The 21,504-nt window shown below is 57.7% G+C and overlaps 1 protein-coding gene across 4 annotated transcripts in view; it reads right to left on the bottom strand.

The window, feature by feature from the left end:
- The window catches only part of ZC3H7B (zinc finger CCCH-type containing 7B), a 54,871-nt gene that overhangs the window by 5,568 nt on the left and 27,799 nt on the right, over positions 1 to 21,504 (bottom strand). For 2 of the 4 annotated variants that reach the window (XM_018048815.1, XM_018048816.1), the window contains exons 6-17: positions 19,308 to 19,388; positions 18,150 to 18,206; positions 15,276 to 15,318; positions 14,491 to 14,684; positions 13,887 to 14,208; positions 12,993 to 13,081; positions 12,136 to 12,235; positions 10,516 to 10,677; positions 8,310 to 8,515; positions 7,211 to 7,311; positions 6,072 to 6,253; positions 3,317 to 3,402 (exon numbers count right to left, since the gene is read on the bottom strand). In XM_018048815.1, the coding sequence (XP_017904304.1) occupies positions 3,317 to 3,402; positions 6,072 to 6,253; positions 7,211 to 7,311; positions 8,310 to 8,515; positions 10,516 to 10,677; positions 12,136 to 12,235; positions 12,993 to 13,081; positions 13,887 to 14,208; positions 14,491 to 14,684; positions 15,276 to 15,318; positions 18,150 to 18,206; positions 19,308 to 19,388 (1,623 nt within the window). The remainder of the gene's footprint in view (positions 1 to 3,316; positions 3,403 to 6,071; positions 6,254 to 7,210; positions 7,312 to 8,309; positions 8,516 to 10,515; positions 10,678 to 12,135; positions 12,236 to 12,992; positions 13,082 to 13,886; positions 14,209 to 14,490; positions 14,685 to 15,275; positions 15,319 to 18,149; positions 18,207 to 19,307; positions 19,389 to 21,504) is intronic. The other 2 variants (XM_018048818.1, XM_018048817.1) reach the window with 1 other exon arrangement.

Genomic DNA, 21,504 nt, shown 5'->3' with positions numbered 1-21,504 from the left:
GAGTGTCCCTGGGCATGGCTTGTGACCTCTCAGCTCTCTGCTTTTGCACATGCCTGGAATGCCCTGTCTATCAGACTTATTCTGGAAACTTTTGAAATTCAGCTTAAGCACCACCTCCTTCAGGAAGCCTTCCTGTCGGCTAGACCTCCCCAAGCTCCCTGGGGCCTCAGATGTGGGGTCACCCCTCCAGGCAGCCCTCTCCTCTTCCTCTCCTGCCATGGGAGGATCCTCTGTCCCTGGCACTGCCTAGACCAGGGCCTCCCCTGAGCAGGAGGGGGCTCTCACTTGGTTGGATGTTTTTTTTTGGCCTTGCCACCCAGCATTTGGGAGCCTAGTTCTCTGATCAGGGATTGAACCCGTGTCTCCTATGTCAGAAGCTCAGAGTCTTAAGTGCTAGGTCGCCAGGAAAGTCCCTCCTGGGTGTTGAATGACCCTCTTGCTGGGAGACATGCAGCCTGGCTCAGCCCCAGGTTAACACACATCCCAACAGCAAGGTAAAATCCCACCTTTGTAACCTGACTAAAGCTACCTGGCAGGCCCCTCTATCCCCACCCTCTAGGCCCTGCTCTCCATCGGGCCTGGCCCTCATAACTAGATAAGTCAGTCAACATGAGGTGGTTCAGATCCCACGGCCTGGCTAAAGCTGGCAGGAGGTTTACATGTCACTGGTGATTTCAAGACGTCCCATTGATTCCTCACAGAAGTGTGAGAGGGCCCATTTCACAGGTGAGATAAGTGGAGTCCAGGGAGTCCCATGGCTTAGCCACTGCTCTAAGGAACAGTCACGCTGGCCTACAGAGTTTCCTTTTCAGAACTGCAGACTCAGCATCTTCTTGCAGCAGACCTGGGGGTAGGGGTCATTCCCACTGGACTGAGCGGAAGCAGAGGCTCAGAGCGGTCACTAACCCTGCTGTGGGTAAGTGGCCTGAGGACAGAGATCTGGTGTGAGGCAGGTGCTCCCGCTCCCCTGTATGGTGGCACAGCTGCACCGGGGGCACCAGGCCTGAGCAGCTTCTACCCTGGCATCCTGTCCTTGACCTCAAGCTGCCATCGGCCCCACCCTCTGATGGCAAGCAAGACTCCTCATGCCTGGGCCATAGCCAGGCCTGGCACAGAAGGCCTGTTCCTGAGCCAGGCCCGAGTGGCATCTCGGGGGGGGGTAGGATGCAGAGAGGTCAAGGGAATGGCGGTGGTGCAGAGTCGGTGTCCTCTCTCTAGCAAACGACGTTGCAGGTCCAGCCTGAGTCCTGCACTGCTTCCCAGCCGGGCTCCTGGCCAGGAGCAAAAATAAACCACATGGCGGGTGGGGAAGAGGACTGAATGGGAGAGGGGTGGAGGACAGGAGCCACTAGTCGGAGAGAGAAAGAAAAAGAACCAGGAAGGAGCGGGTAGGCCAGGAAGCTGAAGGCCGAGAAGGTCAACCAGCCTGGCCCAGGCATACCCTACTGGCCAGCCTGCCCTGCTCCCTGGCTCCCAGCCATACCCAGGTGGGCCTTAAGAGGGGCCTGAGGCCCAGGGTCCTCCCTAGGTGACCAGTGGGTGGTCCGGGCATGGTGAGGGAGTCATCCCCCACGTGACTGTCTCCTGGGCCCTGCGACTACCCCTCTCTCCCCTCTATCAGATAGTTACAATGACCCCTGCCTCTTGGGGAGGGTGTGAGCTTCAGGGGTGATGGGGTCCCTGCGTGGAGCAGGGACTCCTGTGAGCCTCACTCTGGCCCTGGAGATGGCAGGCAGGATTCTGATCGGCAGTTTATGAATGAGGCGCCCTCAGGCTGATGAGGATGGAGTGGCTGGGGCGGGAGCACAGTGGACTCTAGAGGAGCTGTCAGAGAACCCGAGACCACCTCTGCTGCTCTGCTCGAGTGCCCCGGGCAAGTCTCTAGCAGGTCCTGAGCCTCAGCCTCCCCTCCCAAAAACACCACCACGCCCCAGCTCACAGCAGGGGACCCAGGTGAGGATCCAGAGGGATAGGAAGTGATATGAGCAGTCGGGGGAAAGGTTGAGGGACACCAAGACGTTTACATTGTCTCAGAGGCCCTCCAGGAAGACAAAGGAGGAGATTAACTTCACAACAGAGAAAGCTTTCCAGTGGAGGCACCTTTAATCAAGTTACCAGGGAAGGGACAAATGGAGGTGACATGTCTCCAATCAGACAACCCCAAACAGATGGGCCTTTTACAAAGCATCTGGTTCTTCAAAAATGTCCATGTCAGGACTTCTTGGTGGTCCAGTGGCTAAAGACCCTGTGCTCCCAATGCAGGGGGCCTGGATCCCTGGTCAGGGAACTAGATCCTATAACTAATGCCCCAGGTGCCACAACTAAGTCCCAGCATAGCCAAATAGATAAAGAATAAATATTAAAAAGTCAACGTCATAAAAGACAAAGACTGAGGAACGGCCCTAGATTAAAGGCAATCAAAGACACACATAGACATAGACACACACACAGACACAGACACACACACACACAGAGACACACACACACACACACACACAAGACAATAAAGGAACACAATGTGTTGCTGGGATCTGGGGAGTAGTCACAAAAATTTGAATAACAGTACTTCACTGGAGGAGGAAACAGCAAGCCACTCCAGTATTCTTGCCTGGAGAATCCCATGGACAGAGGAGCCTGGCAGACTACAATCCATGGGGTCACAGTCGGACACGACTGAGTGACTAAGCACATGTGTACAGAACAGCGCGATCGGATAATCACCCCAATGTGAATTTGGCGATGTTGGTAACTGTCCTGTGGCTATTATGGAAGAGAGTGTCTTTATTTTTACACTGAAGTATTTTAGGGTAACAGGGCATCATGTTTCCAACTTACTCTCTCATGGATCAGAAAAGTGTGTGTTTCTGTAAATAAATGTATATGTGTGTATGTACACACACACACACACAGCACAAAGTGGGTGTGGACAGGTGTAAAATGTTAACATCAGGGGAATCTAGAAAAACCTATACACAAATTCTTTGTGCTTTTCTTAAAATTTTCTGTTAGATAAATGATGACTAGGTAAAGAGATAGGGGCTTCCCTGGTGGCTCAGATGGTAAAGAATCTGCCTGCAATGCAGGAGACCCGGATTTGATCCCTTGGTCAGGAAGTTCCCCTGGAGAAGAGAAGGGCAACCCACTCCAGTATTCTTGCCTGGAGAATTCCATGGAGAGAGGAGCCTGGCAGGCTACAGTCCATGAGATTACAAACAGTCGGACTCTCCATTACACAGAGATAAACCAAAGGGATGGGGAACGGGGGATGCCCCTCGTGGGGGCTGACCCCACCCCCTATGCCAGCCCAGGGTCTTACCAAGCTGCTGCTGGCCTTCCCTGTGTGAGCCTCCATCTGCTGCCAGTATTTCTTGGATTCCTGGACGATGTCTTCGTGGGTCATGCCTGGGAAGGGAAGGGGGGAAAGACATGGTGTCCCTGGAGCTCAGTGAGGAGAAAGGTGGGGGGTCCAAGAGGTGTTGGTGCCACCCCAGGCCCAGGGAGGAGCCCCACTTCCCAGTTAGGCCGGGGAAAGACAAGGGGAGCAGGGACACCCTGCATGCTCTTTAGGCCCGTTGGTTCATCTGCCGCTGGAGACAGAGGCCTGATTCCAGGCCCCGCAGCGAATAAGAAGCAGGAGCAAGACGCGGGCTCTGCAGGATGACAGGGGCCTCCCCGTACCCACGCCAGTGTCTCTGTCCCTCCCCTGTCCCCTGCCTCCCTCAGAAGGGACCTCAAGTCTGACCCCTTCTCAGTGGCCTCCAGCCCGCAGGTTCTTAGAGCTTCATGTCTGGCCCAGCCCGGCTGCCCCGCTCACCAAGGGGCCAGGACTTCACTGCCAGTTGGCAAAGGGCAGACACCCAAGCCTGGTGGCCCAGACCCTCCCAATCTGACTGTGGACACTGAGCGCACCTCCGAGGGGCAGCTTACAACCTCTTCCACGAGGCCTGCCCTCCTCCCAACCCCACTCTGGTCTTCTAGTTCCTTCTGCAGACCCACTTCATTTGCAGTCTGGCCCTGTGGATACCGCTCCCCCACGGCGGCTCGCCAGTAGGGGCTTACTCGGCCAGGCATCTGCTTGGCACCCACCTTCTTGCTGATGGATGCATCTCCAGCCCAGAGCTCTTCTGGGACCTTCCAGACCCCCACATCTGGCTTGCCTGCTCGACCTTTCCACCTGAAGTCCAACAGGCAGCTCAGACTGCCCCACATCCCACACAAGCCTAGATGTGATTCCCTGACCTGCTCCTCCCCGTCTTAGCACAGAGTCCCCACTAGGGTCAACCTGATGCCCTTTCTTTGTCTCATACATCATGTCTGGTTCATCAGTTCCCACTGGCTCCACCATCAAAACACCCAGAATCTGATCACTTCTACAACCTCCACCGCTGCCACCCAGGCCTCAGCCACACCCCCGGGCCCCCCTCCATCTGCCCTTGGCCCCTCTGTTCACCCAGTAGCTAGAGCGAATTCTTAAAAACACTGATCAGGTCATACAACTCTACCCGCTCAACCCCCGACCCCCGAACCCTGCACATTGTATTTAGAACAATCTCAGCTGGTGCTAGTGGTAAAGAACCCGCCTGCCAATGCAGGAGACATAAGAGACCAGTGTTTAATCCCTGTCGGGAAAGATCTGCAGGAGGAAGGCATGACAACCACTCCAATATTCATGCCTGGGAGAATCCCACGGACAGAGGAGCCTGGAGGGCTACAGTCCATAGCTACAGAAATGCCTGAAGCGACTTAGCATGCACACATGCATGCAACTATTTCTATTTCTGTTTAGGATCTCGAGGCTTTTTCACCTCTTAGGCCTCATCTCTGGCACTGCCCCTCCCCCCCGCACAAAGCTGCTCTGCCCTCACAGACGTCCTTCCTTCTGTATCAACCTTTCTCCTACTTCAGGCCTGCCAGCCTTACTGTTCCTCTGCCTGGAACGCTCTCTCTGCCCTTCCTTGCTCAAATGCCACCTCCCAGACTTCCTAATCCCAAATGCCCCATCCCGAGTCCCTCTCTGTCCTCCTGCTCTGCTTTCCTTTCCTCATGTTACTGATGTACATCTGAAATTCTATCACCCTATTCCATCAACTCTCAGAAGACAAGGCTTGTTAGATGCACTGTTATTTTCTGTTCCCCACACACAACAAAAATGCCATTAAGTGAACGATGACAGGCAGCAGGGGACAGTGTGCCTCCTGGAGCAGAAGGATGGAGGGTCCCTTACCTCCCCATCTGACTGTCTGCCTTGCTCTCGTGTACATCCCAGGGCCCTGAGGCCAGGGGCCTCCACATGCTCACTCAGGACCCTGACGGAGTAGGTGCTCAAGGAATCCTGTCAGGTGAGCCCGCGAACAAGTGAATGGCCCTTAACCTCTTCATCGCTGAGGCGGAGCTGGCATCACTGCCTCACAGAGGAGCAGTGGGGCTCGGTGAGAGGCCGCTGGTGACCAGACCACCCAGGTGGCCCGTGGAGCTCTGCCTCCTGGCTCCTCTGCACTGGCTCCCCTGGCGGTGCCCACACAGGGATAAACCCAGGGTCTTCTGGGCCTGGGAGCCCCGGACTCTCCTCTGAGTCCTAGGATGTCCAGGAAGTCCTGGCTTCTCTACAGCCCCCATCACAACATCACTGCCCTCCTCTGAACCCCACAGTCCTCTCACCCTCACCTAAGCCCCACCTAAATCCTCACCTGAGCCCCCACCTGAGTACTCACCTGAGCCCCTACCTGAATCCTCACCTGAGCACTCACCTGAGCCCCCACCTGAATCCTCACCTGAGCACTCACCTGAGCCCTCACCTGAGCCTCCACCTGAGTACTCACCTGAGCCCCTACCTGAATCCTCACCTGAGCACTCACCTGAGCCCCAACCTGAGCCCTTACCTGAGCCCTCACCTAAATCCTCATCTGAGCCCCCACCTAAATCCTCACCTGAGCCCTTACCTGAGCCCTCACCTAAATCCTCATCTGAACCCCCACCTGAGCCCTCACCTCAATCCTCACCTGAGCCCCCACCTGAATCCTCACCTGAGCCCTCACCTGAATCCTCACCTGAGCCCCCACCTGAGCCCTCACCTGAGTACTGCTGCAGGAGCCAGACCTTGAGCTCGATGAAGCTGTGGGCAAAGTGGCAGCTGTCCTCGCGCAGGCAGCCGTATCGCACCTCGTGGCGGCACACGTCGAACTGGAAGTGCTCCTGGAACTGGCGAACCTTGGAGTACTTGAGGGAGGTGGAGCGGACGATGTGCACCAGGCACCTGGCGGGCGGGGGTCGGCATGATGCAGTCTGCAGCCCCCCATCCCTGGCCGAGGTCCCTTCCCTGGTATCTGTGCCAGACACTTGCCCCCTATTCACCACTGGCACAGGAGGGAAGGGGCGGGGGTCCTATGCTCAGGCAGGTCTGCTGCAAACGCCAGCAGTGTGCCCCTCTCCCAGCCTCACCCTGGAATCGGCTTAGAAAGGAGCTGCACCAGACCCCCAGAAAGGGCATCTCCCTTGGGTTCCCCAGCTTGATGCCCCAGAGTTGGTCTTGTACCCGGAGGGATGACGCCTGAGCATCTCCTCCGGGCTGGGAATTTTAACTACCTTCCCAGTAACCCTGGGAGATGGGGATTAACATCCACTTTATAGAAGAGGAAACCAAGGGTCACAGAGGTCAGAGGATATAAAACAGACCAGTGTCTGAGCTGGGGTTTGGACCCAACTCTGATTCCATCAACCCAGGCTGGGGCACAGCCAAGAGGAATCAGAGGGAGCATAGGTGGGTGCTGGACCCCACCAGCCTCTCACACTCACTGTCCGATGCCTGTGTCAGGACAGTGGAGGGCGCTGGATGGGAGTCAGGGATGTGGCCCTCACCTGCTGTCTGAGTAAAGTAAGTGGCTTCTGAGCCTCAGCTTTGTTAACTATGTATCAGAGACACTCACTCCTCCACACAGGAGGGCTTTAATGACTGCAGAGATCATTAAAATATGCAAGAAAATGCTTGGACTATAGTAGATGCTCAGCACATGTGGTTCTGTCCTTTCCAGGTGGATGCTGGATCTGAGTCTCAAATCCTGCCCCTTGCCTTGACACCTTAGGCCCACCCTATGGCCACAGCTGCTCCCTAGGCATCTAAGCTGCCCCCTAGGCATCTAAGCTGCCCCAGGGGGCCTCTTCACCTGCCCCCTCTCTGATCCAGGCCACGGGTCGGGCTGTGGGCCTCACTCACTTGTTGTTGTAGAAGCTGTGCTTGGCAGCCAGGTTGGAGCAGACAGACGGAGAGTCCTTGGTGCCTTTGCTGATGATCCGGGGTTTACTGTCAAAGCAGATCTGCCCGGGGAGGGGGTGGGCTGGGACCCAGCATGGCCACCCCAGAGGGACAGACTGGGTCCCTGCAAGCCCTGCCCTGTGTCAGGGGGGTGAGGAAGGAAACCCCAGGGTCTGCGGCCTCCACCTCTCTGATCCCACCACTCCAAATGCCTGGGGCAGGGGTTACTCCTTATCTCTGAGCCTTCCTTTCCTCAGCTGTAACCCAGGGAAAAACCACACCTGCTCTGTCCCACGGATTCACTGTGAAACCGAAGAAGGATCTAACAGAACTGCAGGTGCTTTGTGAAGTCTACGCAACCTCTAGGCTGCAGACTGTGGTCCCCTGAAGGGAGCGGGAGGCCCACCTGCTCTAAGAGTCAGAGGAAAGGCTTGGTTGTGTGAGGGATGGGGGCTGGCCGAGCAGCACCAAACCCTGCTGGCAACCCAGACCCAGCGCCCCTCACTTCCCATAGATGGAGCCTGTCCCTGCCCGCATCACGTGATGCCTGGTGGGGAGGCAGGGGCCAGCAGGGTCTCCTGTGACAGCTCTGGGGAGGAAATGAACACCTTGGTGGGGCTGCTGGCATCACCCTTGAGACTCAGAGGGTCCAAGACGCAGAAACATGGGGAGGGCACCCCGGGGAGAGGGCCTGGCCTGGACATGGGCAGAGAAGTGGGCTGGAAGGCGCCACGGGCATTGAAGCCAGCATAGCTGAATGAGGAAGCGCAGGGGGCTTAGCATGAGTTCCTAGGGCACCTGAGTCTGGCCTCTGGTAGCCGGAAGTCAAGAGCCAGGTGTGGTTCCTTCTCTTTGTGGCCTCAGTTTCCACCTTCGCAAAATGAGGAGACTGGATAGGATCTGGGTTCTAGTGCCATAGGGTCCTATGGGCCTAACTTTCTGATAGTCCCAGGAACATATTCATTGCAAGGGCAGGCCTCCAAAACCCTCGGGTCCCCGGGCTCATCGCCCACCGTGGAGCCCACCCCGGTCTGTGCATGGACTGGGGAGGGGCTGGTACCTCACAGAGGAAAGTGAAGATGCCCTGGTGCTCCTTGAGGAGCTTGGCGATGGTGAGGCTGCCCCGCTTGACGCCCCCCAGCGGGTCGAAGAGCAGGTCGCGGTTAAGGGTGCCCTTCCGCTCCTCCGTCCACACGTCGATCTCCTCCTGATGGTAGGCGAAGGTGCAGTTATCCCCGTACTTACAGTCCTGCTTGTTAATCATGTCTGCAAAGAGGCAACAGGACACACGTTCCGCCAGGCGGACGGCACCGCAGCACCCTCGCGGCTACTACCGCGGCCGGCCGGACAGGCAGCCACCCAGTGGGGCTTGGGGGATTATGCGGTCATCCCCACTCCTCCCCTGCACAGAGCTGCTGTGTATGGACCAGGCAAGGTGGCAGGCACAAATGGGCTTTGTAGACATATAGAAAGTGAAAGTGTTAATCGCTCAGTTGTGTCCTACTCTTTGCAACCCCATCCAGGCTCCTCTCTGTCCTTGGAATTCTCCAGGTAAGAACACTGGAGTGGGTTACCATGCCCTTCCTCCAAGGGATCATCCCACCCCAGGGATTGGGGTCTCTCGAATTGTGGGCAGATTCTTTACCGTCTGAGCCACCAGGGAAGCCCAGACATATATAAGCCTCTAAATAAACATGGGAGGTTTTACTATTATTACTATTAGTCACTAGGAAAATACCACTGGTGACGGAAAGCATGGGCCTTGGGGTCTGGCAGACATGGGCTGGGGATCCCCTGTTATTCCTGAGCCTCAGCTGTCCGTGAAACGAGAACATGGTTGTTATAGGAATTAAGTGAAATAATATATAAAATAAAAAGTAATGATAGTAAATAAAATAATAATAAAACTCTTGGACACCAGGGAGCTGGGAAGGCAGCAGGTTTATAACCTGGAGACCAGCCATTTCCTGGCAGTGGGAACTTCTTTTCTTTCTTCATCCCCCTCTCTCACACTCTAAGTCGCCCCTGGCCCTTGGCCAGGCTTGCGGGCACACAGGGATGAGCAGGCCGGTGGCCAAGTGACCCCACAGACAGTGGGCTCTGCACTGTGACCAACTCTGCATTTATCGGGGAGCCCTGGGGGGCTCCCAAGATCTGGGCACTGCTTGAAGGAGGAGCAGAGGAAGACCAGGTTCCCAGGGCACAACGTGGGCAAGAGTCAGGGCTCAGGGTATGTGGCAACTGCTCAGGGCCGATGGGGGACTCGTAGGCCTCGTGGAATCGGGACTTCATCCACACTGGCTGGGGCGTGACCAGAGGAGACCTTCAAGCTCAGAAATGACCAGCCCTTAAGATCCAGCTGAGGGACGTCCCTGGTGGCCCAGTGGTTAAGAATCCACCTTTCAATGCAGGAGGCACAGGTTCAATCCCTGGTCAGAGAACTTAAGATCCCACACGTGGTGGAGCAACTGAACCATGTGCTACAACTCGAGAGGAAAGCCCACATGCTGCAAAGGAAGATCCCGCAACCGAGACCCGACACAGCCAAAGCTAAGCAAGCAAATATTTAAAAAATGAAGCTAGCTCTTAAAAGAGCCAGCCGGGAAGACAACGAGCTGATTCAGGAAGCCTGGTACTGCCACGGGCTGGGTTGGGAGACAAAGGCGGAGCTGGGGTGGGCTCCCAAAGCCTCAGTTTCCTCACTCAGAGTTGTCATGAGGACGTGTGACAGTGGGAACAAAAGGGTGACACTCTAAAGCTCTGAACACTATCAAGACTGTTCAGGTCTTGCACCCAGACGGCACCCAGACGCTTGGCTGGGAAGAAGAAGAAAGCAAATGAGGTACCTGCCGAATATCCACGACATGTCAACCCAACATGAGCCAGAAGGGAGAATGATGACAACATGCGAATTTTTAAAAGCTAGTGTCTGTCAAGCCCTTACTATGGTCCAGTCTCCAGTGTTTTACACAGATTCTCTCCACATCCTTCCCATACAGCCCTCTGGGGCCCAGCAGCGTATCAGAACTGTCTGACCCTCCCACCCAGGAGCTGCTGAGGCCCCAGCTCGAGTGTAACACCCGGAGGCTCTCGTTGGTCTGCAGAGCTGGTCAGGGCTGGAGCTGCTTGTTCTTACATGGACTCCATCCTCTCCAGACCACCCCTGTCTGCCTGCCTGTCTGCCTGCGGTGAGGCGCAGAGCCCTGGCCGGCTGTGGGTAGCTGGGCCCTTGGCTGTGCCGCCCACCCCTGCGGCGGCCCACCCACCTTTGCACAGGTAGTAAGAGCCCACGAAGCTGGTCTTGGTGGGCCGGGGCCGGATCCGCTTCCACGTCTGGTCCTCGGCGCTCCGGAGCCGGCCGAGCAGCATGTCCCTCTTGCATTTGTGCTCGAGGCCCTCGCGGTAGGTGTAGTCGCCCGCCCTGGGGCCTGTGGGGGAAGGGAGGTCCAGGACTGTGGTTCCCGAGGCAGAACTGAAGGGGGACGGGGACTGGCCACGCCCCTGCCACCTAGAAACCCACCTCCTTCCTCCGGGCCTCCCGCCAGTTCCTTGCCTGTGCTCCCTGCGGACAGGGTGTCGGGGCTGGCCGGAGATTCCCTCCGAGGAGCCCCTTCTCAGCACCCACCCCCTTTCCACCACCGCCCTGACTCTGCAGTCAGAGAGCCTGACCATGTCAGCGTCTCCTTGGAACAAATGGTGAAGACAGCCTGGCAGAGAGCAGGCTCCGTCTCCTCCTTTTCCTGCCCAGGGAGGCGCGGCCGGCTTTCCTTAGCCTCCCTTCCATGCTCCTTTTCTTCTTTCCCCTGGTCCTCCCCAGTCTTCTGACCAAGGGACTCTTCTCCTCCAACAATGGAGTGGGGTGAGTCTCCCCAAAGAGACCAGGAGGACCAAGGTCCCTCGCGGGGACCCATGCGACGTGGCTGGCCAGCACCTGGTGGGCAAAAGCTCTGCTTCCCTAGCAGGGGGCTGCGGATCAGGGAGCGGATGCGCTCCATACAAGGAAAAAGACCACTTCGTGGGCACCGACACCCAGCTAGACGGCGTTCTGCCCCCTGGCCCTGCAGGGCCATGGGCTTCGTAGGACGACTCTGGCAGGTGTGACATGCATGTGACAGGGAGGGGGTGGACGACAGCAATAGATGACCTCTGAGGTCCTGTCAACTCCAGCCCCTCTGAGATGGAGAATTCCAGACTGGGAAGATTTGTAACCCTGAGATACCCAGAGAATATTATTCTGAAACATCAGGACTGTGGAATTCTGGCAGATGAAATGATGTGAGTCTAGATATCTGAAATTCTAGGTGTGTTGAAAATTGTTTACCAACACCGGGCACCTAGCCGGAATTGCTCCTACAGTCTCCTTTGGGTTTGGGGGCGGGGAGCCCAGGAAATAACCTTTCTCAGGCTCCTCTGTCCGCTGGACTCTAGGCAAGGTTTGAATTCACCCAGTGAGAGGTGGATGGAGAGGTGACTGTGGACAGAGATGCAGGCTGCACTTTCTCAGCAGATATGTTTGTGGCAGCTAGCTAGACCCTGCCTTCCACCGCCAGGAACCAGCCTCTGGGCTGTGGGATAGCCGTGATACTGGCCAGCAGCCCCCTGAGCTCTGTGTGAGCAGCGTACCCCACTTCTGGGCCTCAGCTTGTGGAGAAGTAGCCTACAAGCCCGATGGTGTCTGCCGGCTTCCACTCCTCCAGCCTTTCTGGCAGTTTTGAAAGTCCCTGCCCCCCCGACATTCCCAGCTGCTCTAAACAGGCAGCAGGGCTTCTGTCTTCCCAGACTTATCTCTGACAGGTGCGCTGGGCTTCTGTCATTCTGGGATGCTATGCTTCTGAGACCCCTGCCATCTCTGGGCAGAGGGGTGGACCACGGAGGTGTGGCCTTACCTGTTTTGGGGTAGCAGAGCTGACAGGCCTGCTTAAACTCGTGGGTGGCAGCCAAGGGGTTCTTGATGAGCAAGGCGGTGTTGGGCATGGAAGGCTCTGGCTGTAACAGGAGGAGGCTGGCTTTAGGTGCTGGACAGTGGCTGGAGCCACCAGGGCCAGCCTGGGCACCAAAAGTGTGACACTCCCCCCCAATCCCACCCAAGAGCCGAACCGCAGCCCGGACCCTCCTTCTTCCCCCAGCCTCCCAGACAGGGAGGTTCTTGTAACATGATCCAAGAATCCAACAGGGCTACTTCAGCCTAGTCGAGGTGCCTGAGAACCGTTCCTTGAGTCAAAGTCTAATGTAAAAGGAGTGAAACAGGAGTGGCCCTGACTGGGGCCTAAGCACAGCCCGCCCCCACCCCCCAATCCGTCCTCTCTCCCAAGCCCCCACGGCCTCATTAGATGGGAAGGAGGCAAAACTCAGAGAGGTTTGGTGGCTTTCCCAGGGCCACACAGTTACTGTCTTGGCTGAGGCCAGAGTCTAGGTCACTTGAGTCCTGGACAGATGCTCTCCTCAACTCAAACCTGGCTGAATCCTGAGATCAGGGATGTTAATGACCCTGGAGAGATCACTCAGCCCTCTGAGCCTCAGTGTCCTCTCTGGTCAGAAAAGCGAGGGCCAAGCCCTCTGCTTGCTCCAGCACGCCACCAGGCCAGGAAGGGTCTGGAAGGGCCGGGAAGAGACAGTCTCTGGCCCGCCTGCTCTTGAGGGATGCTGGACCTCATCCCAAGCTGAGGGCTCACCCCCACTCTGGCACGTCCACCCCCTGGAGAGCACGAGGCACCTGGGCATTCATCCTCGCTGAGTCACTCACCGAGGGGGCTGGTTTCTGAGTACCGCTCGGGGGACGATGGTCCTGTGAGTTGGCATCCTCTGGGCGAGAAGACAGAGGGGTCACCTGCCCTGAAGGGTGTAAGGGGCCCTCGGTGTTTCTGTATTTCTCTTCTATATTTCCAACATGGAGAAGCCATCCAGGCCACACATGCTCTCCTATGTGGGCCATCGCCCGGGGACAGAGAAGCCTCCCAGCTCAGGCACGTCCACCCCATGCTTACACCTTCTATGCCCTGACAGCCCCTGGGAGAAAGCCTGAGGTCCTCAGCTTGGCTCACGGTCCTCCGAGACCAGCCTCAGGCCTTCAAGGCCCCCCAGCCCACCCACTCTGTGGGGAATGCCTTTGCTCATCCACCAGACCCTCCAACACCAGGCCTGTGTAGCATCGCTCCATTGGCTGGCAGGCGATCCTGCTAGCTGTCACCTCCTCCAAGAAGTCTCCGTGAAGCCCACCTGTGCCCCCCGGGAATTCCCATCAACAGCAAGCACTCTAGGCTAGATCTGTCGGAAAACTGGTCCCACAGAGGCCCAGGAAGGTCTGCTTCCTTGCAGGGTCCCAGGTCAGAGTGGTGCCGGAGGAGCCCATGGCCTTGCATCCTGCCCCCAGCCCCAGGATCATCCTCCCACCTAGGTCTGGCGATCCCAGGGTCCTGGGAGGCTGGGCAGAGAGCACCAGACTATATCCCAGCCCTGCTCTTGATCTTAAGCAAGTCACCCAGTCCCTGAGGTCTCGGCCCACGCTGTGGTGGGCATCACAGGAGACGCAAAGCCCGGGGCCCCAGACCAGGAAAGAGCTGTCATCCCAGCTGCACTCTCCAGAGACTAGAAACAGATGGCATTTTGCCAACTTTCAGGTGGTGGCAGAAGGCCTCACCCAGGAAGGAGCTGGGCTTGTCCAGGGAACCACGGGATGACCCGAAGCTGTCAAGGGCGTCCAATCGGGTCTCCGAATATGGCAGCAGGTCCAGGGAGTCTAGCCCTGAGCCCGGGGGCTCCAGGGCATCCAGCACGGAGGCCGCCAGCTTCTTGGAGGGGTCCACGACGAGGCCGAAGGAGGCAGGGGGCAGCGGGCTGGACACAGGGATGGAGCCCCCCACCACAGGGGGCAGCAGCGGGGTCCCACCGGGGAACACGGGGATCAGCTGGGGCAGCTCGCTGGGCACACCGCCGCCAGGCAGGCCACCCTGCACCAGGGACTGCGAGATGGGAACAGAGGGAGGGGTTGGAGGAGAACACCAGTGAGATGTGAGTGCCCAGGCCTGTTCTGCAGGGTGGACCTTCAGTCCCTCCTGGATGCATGTTCTGTGCTTTTCGTGTTTCATCCAGCGCAAGCCGCCTTCCCCTAGGCCTCAGTCTTCCCACTGCGACACGAATGCGGGGCCTTCCCTCCACCTCACCTGGGATATGAGGATGTGATGGGGTCCCAGCGGGGAGGGGGGAGAGGAGTTCCGGGAACAGGAAGGGACAGCCCCACTCACCAGTGAGTCCAGGAGGGTATCCAGCTCTGGACCGAAGACGTCCCCATCAGAGAAGTCATCCAGGCTCTCAGTGCCGGGGAGGGCCCTGCTGCTGCTGTCCAGGGGGGCCAGCAGGTCCAGAACGTGAGGGAAGAGGGGCATCGTGGGGGTGGAGGGGAGGGGGGCTGGGGAGCCTCGCAGGTCCACGTAGCAGTCTGTGGATGGGGGTGGGCTCAGTAGCTGCAGGGGGTCCCATCTGGTGGGAATGCGGGAGCTGGCCCGGGGCCCTGGGCTCCTCAGCCACCGCCTGCCCTCCTCCCCTGCCTCCCCGGAGCCTGGACCCCTGCCTTCCCTGTGGCCTGACCCCACGGGGAGGCTCAGCCGGTGGAGGGGCCTTCAGTCCTGCGGCATCTCCCAGACGGGCCAGGTCAGTGCCCATCTCTGGGGTACGCAACACCCCCTCTCAAGGACACTTTGTAACTGTGACCCCTCCTGGAAGCCAGTGAGGAAGATAAAAGGAGAGGGGGACTTCGAGAGAGGTGGACCCACAGCTGGGTCCCATGGAGGTGGCCCCGTACCTCCCAGGCTGGAGACTCGCCCTGCAGGGGAGTCTGTTTTCCTGCACCCACTCTTTTCTTTCATGCTTCAGGCAGTCCCCAGGGCAGGGAGCCCCCAGGAGCCCTGTCTGCAGGGCCAGGGATCTGCAGGGGCTTGACCCAGCTGACCCCCTGGGGTCGTGGTGGGGGAGGGGCTGGGTTCTCCTCAGGGCGCATCTCCACCCCGTCATCTGGAGTCAGGGACACTACCTGTTTCGATGTCATCTATGGACCCCAATCCATTGGAAGTTCCCTGTAAAGAAGGGGGACAGGGCGGGTCAGACAGACAGACACGGCTGGGAGGGCCCCCTCCCTGAGTGACCCGCTGTGTTAACCACCAGGCCGGCTGGGCAGGGGCCTTGTGTCTGCCTCTCACTCGAGTGTTCTCGGAGGGAGGGGATGCAACCTCTGAGCTGGTTCCTTGCCCATCACAAGGGGGTGTTTTACTGAGCCCTACAGGTACATGCCAGGCGTGGACAGGTCACAGCTCAAAGCCTAAAACACCAGTCTCCTGATTGACCAGTGTCCCCTCGCCCAGTTATAGCCCCAGGCCCAACCGGCCCAGGTGGGACTCCCCTGCCACCTCCCACTGGAGGAAAAGCTGAGCCCAAGCCTGCCCTGTGGGCCTGGCCAAGTCCCCCATCCTCTCTGGGCCCCCTTCCTCATCTGTAAAATGAGGACAGCACAGTCACCCTCCTCCCCAGGCTGTTAAAAGGATGAGATCACTTGACATTTATACAGAGCTTAGAACAGTGCCCGACACACAGGGAGTGCTACGTGTGTCAGTCGAATGTGAAACATGAACTTTTAAATCCAAGCCACCAGGAGGTTGGCCTGGGGAAGCTGGCATTCTCGTCCACCGGCCTCCACGCCTGGCCCAAGCCGACTCGCCTGGCTTGTGTCCAGCAATGGGCTGTGGCCTGCATTTCCCCACCTGCCTCCAGGCCCTCAAGTGAGCAGCTCCCTCCTCTGCACCTGCCCGCCGCCTGGCTGCTCAGTGAAGTCCAAGGTGAGCAGGAGGCCAAGGCCGCCTCAGGCTCTTTCTGGTCCTGGATCTCACAGCCCTCCTTGCATCTGGCTCTCCACGCTGCCAAGAGTGCCCCGGGGCCTCGCTGTCTCCAGACCACAGGGAGCGCCCTGTGGGCTTGCAGGGAATGACTGCCTGGCTGGCACCTCCACACTGAAGAATCTGGTGGGGAGCCCAGCGGCCAGGCTCACGTGCAGCATCTGAGTGAGACCTCTGGAAGGCCAGGGGATCCGGCTGGGCCCCTCCCGTCCTTCCGTCCCACGTGTGTCCACAGGCCACTCTGTGTAGGGGATGTATGTGGGTGTGGGAGTGTGTGGTGGATATGGGGGGTGTGTGTGCACGTGTGTACGCACACATGGCACCATGCTAGCACAGGGAGGCAGGGTCTGACCCGGTCCTCTCCACCGTGGAGTCCTCTCTGCCTGGGCTTCTTAAAGACTCCCATCCCTGTGACCAACATGTAGTGGGGGCTCCATAAGGTTGCAGGGATGGGTGGCTGTCTTGGCAGCATGCCCACTGTCATGCACGGCACCCCTGGCTACAGACTCTGTGGACCTCGAGGGTTGGCCCTTGTGGAGTTGAGCGTCCCACCCATATGTGCTGTGGCCCTTTGGCCATGATCATTCAGTCATTCAACAGATGTCTTCTCAGCAGCCACTCTGCCCGCTGTAATGAGCAGACACACCCCCTCATGGGCCCCAAGGACCTGCAGGGGCTCCCCAGCACTGCCCTGGAAAGACCCGAAAGGCCCAGCCCTGCCTCGGGCACCGCACTCCCTTATGCCAGCCACACACCCACCCAGGGACCCGGGCGCCAGTGTCATCTCCATTTTATAGAGGGAACCTAAGGCCAGGACATGACGTCATTTCCTTTAGGTCATGCCACCAGTGACAGCAGGAGACCCTCCAGTCTGCAGAAGTATGAGGAATAAATTCCTTATTCGTAAGTCACCCAGTACATGACTGTTTGTTTTTTTTTTGGGCCATACCACGTGGCCAAGATCTTAGTTCCCTGACCAGGGATGGAACCTGGGGCCCCAGTAATGAGTGCCAAATCCTAGCCAGCGGACCACCAGGAAATTCCTCGCATTCGGTTACAGTGGCCAGAACAGACTAAGACCTTCCTTTAATTTAGTTTTTTTTTGAGGACCCGGTATGCGGCAGGCCTGGCAATTCTGGTTACAAACCATCCTGAATGCGACACAGGCAGGCCCGCATGTGCCTCCCTTGCAGCCTGGCAGGCCTCCAAGGGCAAGGACACGCCTGTCTCAGCTCTGGCCCAGCGGCAGTCCAGAGCCAAGAAGGGGTCCCTGGGAGTCTGTGGAGTGAACGAGTGAATGAGCTGCCCTACTGTGTGATGCTGGCCAAGTCCCCTTGTCACTCTTGAGCTCAGTTTCCCCCTGTGTACAACAAGGAGGTAGGACACCAGCCATGGTCAGCTCCTACAGCCCGTCCCCCTCCCCAAGTCCTCCTGAGCAGTTCCTGTGTGGTGGGTGGTGGGGGTCTCACATGTGCAGGGCCCTACCACGCCCCCTAGACAAGGCCTGGGGGTCCGATCTCAACCGCCTTTCTTTCTCAGTCCTACTCCCACTCTTCCTGTTGCCATTGGCTTCTTTCTCAGGGTCCACGAGTGAGGGTACCCCCAACGGTCCTCCTGCAGTGACCTAACCCTGACTCTAATGTGTAGGGACCACTCCCAGCATGGCAGCCGCGCTCCATACCCCCACTCTGCCCCTGTGGTCCCAGGAGGCCCCTCCTGGGAGGGGGGCGGTGCTCTGGGTCCCAGGGCTGCCCTCAAGAGCCTGGTGCAGGCCCAAGCTGTCATCACGCCTCTTCTCCAGGCAGGGGACTGGCTGCAGTGGTGAGAATGGGGACAGACTGAGCCCAACCCTTCAGTGTGCTGCCCCTGGCTCTGCTGCTTGAGGGTGTTTATATCCAAGAACAAACCCAAAGCTCTCATGATGGATGAACCAAGATAGGCTGGTCCCGGGCAGGGGGTGGGGTGCAGGGCGGTGGTACAGACTGTGGGGACCGGCTCGGGGTCCTGCCGTGTCCTACCTGATCTGCCACACCAGCCGCGGTGCCGTTACTGAGCAGAGAAAAGGTTTCCAATTCCTGCCAGAGATTGGAGAGAGACAGGAAGAGATGGCGATTCTGCAAAGGTGCTCAGCTGCTCCCACCAGCTGGGGCTGCAAGACAGCCCCAACCAGGCGAGGGGGTCTGTGGTGCCCCCCAAGCTTCCTGCCCCTAGGCTTGCAGGGAGTCACCCGCCCTGTCTCTCTGAGTTCTATCTGGGTGTTTCCTTCCTACAACCATGACCAGGGCAGAAGACTTCTAGGTACACACTTCCTGTGTGTGCCTGGCAGTCTCAGACACTCTCTCCCTGTGATCCTCCCTCGAGCCCTCTATTGTTGCTGTTTACTTGCTAAGTGTGTCCGACTCTTTGTGACCCCATGGACTGCAGCACACCAGGCTTCCCTGTCCTTCACTGTCTCCTGGAGTTTGCTCAAACTTGAGTCCACTGAGTTGGTGATGCCATCCAACCATCTCATCCTCTGTTGCCCTCTTCTCTTCCTGCCCCCAATCTTTCCCAGCATCAGGGTCTTTCCCAAGGAGTTGGCACTTCACATCAGGTGGCCGAAGTACTGGAACTTCAGCTTCAGCAATTCACTGAGCCCTCTGAGAGGGGACACGATTATCCCCACATCCCAGATGTGGAAAAGAAGGGGGAGAGAGAGGAACTACCTTGCTCCAGGTCACAGCAGAGACTAGAGCCATACCCTCCCCTGCATGTGGCTTCCTGGCCCAAAGTCGGAGCCAAATGAATACATGTGGATGTGAATGAGCCAAACAGATACCAATTCAAACATGTACTACACAGCGGTTATTTGAGAACAGGAGGCTTAAGGACGCCAGTGTCAACTGAGGCCATCTCTGGGATGTTAAGGTCGGCCAGGACAGGGGACTGAGCAGGCTTTAACAGCTGGTGTCTAAGGTAAGCTGGGAGCTCTGGCTGTTCTTTCTTCTTCCGAGAGGCTCTGAAAGTCGTTCCAGGGCTTTCAGCCAACAGACAGGGAAGATTACCTGCTGTCACCCCCTCTGTCCTGGCCTGGCCCTGGCCCCCCTCACCTATGTCTCTCAAAGGCGCCTGGCCCCCCTCTACACGTCTCCCCACCCCCAGCCCCACCCAAGCCCCAGCTCCCAGGGCTCACCTACCTGGGGCCTCTTATATGCCTTCCGAACTCGAAGCCCAAGCTTCTGAGCCAGCTCCTGACCAAGCTGAGTTACACTTTCATCCTGAGAAGGCAAGACACAGGGTAAGGTGGGTTAGTTTGCTCTGACTGCGAAGCTGTGCTCCAAACGCTTGTGCAGCCCAGCAAGGGGGGACAGGGTCCCCATTACCCCAGGTCATGGATACGGAAGCAAGATCCTGGGAGGGGACACTAGCTGCCCAGGTCACACAGCCGGTGCGTGGGGGGCTGGGGCCAGGAACCCGTGCTTCTCCTGTTCCCTTTATTATGGGAAGTAGAAAGGAATACGTTTGTGGTTTCATTTCAATATTATCTTTTTGTTTCCACAATTCAAGTAACAGTCACTGCAGAAGGCAGAAATGTCAGACAGGGAGCAAGGACTCCCCTGGACCCTCACCCTAGACTCCCATCCGCAAAGGGGGAGCTTAGCCAACAAGGGTGCTGTGTGTCCCTACAGATCTCAGCTAGGGACTTGCACGCACGTGGATGACAAAGGATGTTTAGTTTTGCTTTGCGGGGATTTTCTCTTTCTTTTTGTACGTAAGTGAGATCATATTATACCTGTTGCTCGTTCTACAATGGGCGTCTTTTATCAGACAACGTCTTGGAGCTCTCTGCAGTGAGGACGAGCAGATGGAGCACAGGCGCCAAGGAACGAGGCCGGGTGAGGTCTAGAAGGCACCCGGCCCATGGCTGTGCTCAGTAATGGCACCCAGCACCTCTTCCACCCTCCAAGTCTGTACCACCATCTGTGTCCCAGGCACAAGCTGGAGGCCGGGGACACCGCAGTCACAGGACAGGCGGGGCCCAGGCCTCCCCGAGGCTCCAGTCCAGTGGGGAGACCAGTCAGTAAACAGAGAAATGGCGGCTGCAGTCCTGGCTTCAGACAGGCACTGGGGACGCTGTTCGTTCATCCACCCCCCCACCTCACTGACAACTCCTGGGTCACCTCTGGTCCTGATGCCCAGCACAGAGCAGGGCCTGGTCAACGTCTGCCCGGGAAAATGGGAATTCTCTGACTCCAAGGCAGAAGTCCTTGTGTGGCTATGTCCCTCTGGGGAGTTACCAGCCCTCACAGGTCTGGCTCCCTGGCCTGTACAGCGAGGTGAGAGCCACCCTCTCCTCCTATGAGAAGGCAGGCCCAGGACCCAGATGTGGACCTGCTGCAGATGCTGAAGAACTCAGTGGAGGTCGGGGACTAGGTCATAAGAGAGCTTCTCAATGGTAGAGTAAACGGAATTGGAGAAGCAATAAACAGAAAGTATAACAACAGTGAGTGTGCTGGACTCTTACTGCGTCCAGCCACTGCGCCCACTGCCCTGTGTGACTTTCTGATTCAGTCCTGAGCACGGCCGTATGGTGCACGGCATACCATCACCCCCGCTTCATGTCATCGCCCCTACTTCAAAGGGGTGCAAACCAGGACTCAGAGGGGCTAAGCCCTGTGTCCAAGGGCACAGAGCTTGTAGATAGTAGGCCCAAGATTAGAACCCAAATGCAGACAGTCTGGCACTGACATTCCTGATCACCCTGCCTCCAGCCTCGTCTCTACTCTGCCCACTCAAATCTTTCTTGCTTCTTCCAGCCCCACTCAAGCCCTGCCTCCTCCTGGGAGCCCTCCAGGATCCTGACCACTCGTGAGAGGTCTCTTAGTCCTTCCTGGGCAGCATTTAGCCTTCTCCAAGCCCTTTCACACCCACAATTCCAGAGACAAAGTGGGAAGGGCACTTTATAGACATGGAGTAGGAGGGGCTTTGCCAGATCATGCCAGGCTCCGTGCAGCCAGGCCTAGACCCCAGGGCTGTTTCCACGTGTCTCCCTCCAGATTGTGGGTCCCTGGAAGGCACAGATCTGGACACTCCGTGGGCATTTTGTAAACATTTGTTAAGTTGATGGATAAATGGGGAGGGGACATGTACCCAGCTGTGTGTGAACTGGGGCAAGCAAGACCTTTGACTGGATTTTCCCATTGACCTTCCCCACCTAATGACATCCTGGACATCAGGATCCCACACACACAACACCCCATTAGGTGCTCACTGCAACCCTGGACTTTCGGAGAGGGGTGGAGATTAAACAGTCAGATTGCTCAGGCTTCCCTGGTGGCTCAATGCCAATGCAGGAGGTGTGGGCTCAGTCCCTGATTTGGGAAGATCCCACGT

This window comes from Capra hircus, chromosome 5 (genome assembly GCF_001704415.2).
Source record: "Capra hircus breed San Clemente chromosome 5, ASM170441v1, whole genome shotgun sequence".
Classification (NCBI taxonomy): Eukaryota; Metazoa; Chordata; class Mammalia; order Artiodactyla; family Bovidae; genus Capra; species Capra hircus.
This window is presented reverse-complemented; position numbering and strand designations above follow the sequence as displayed.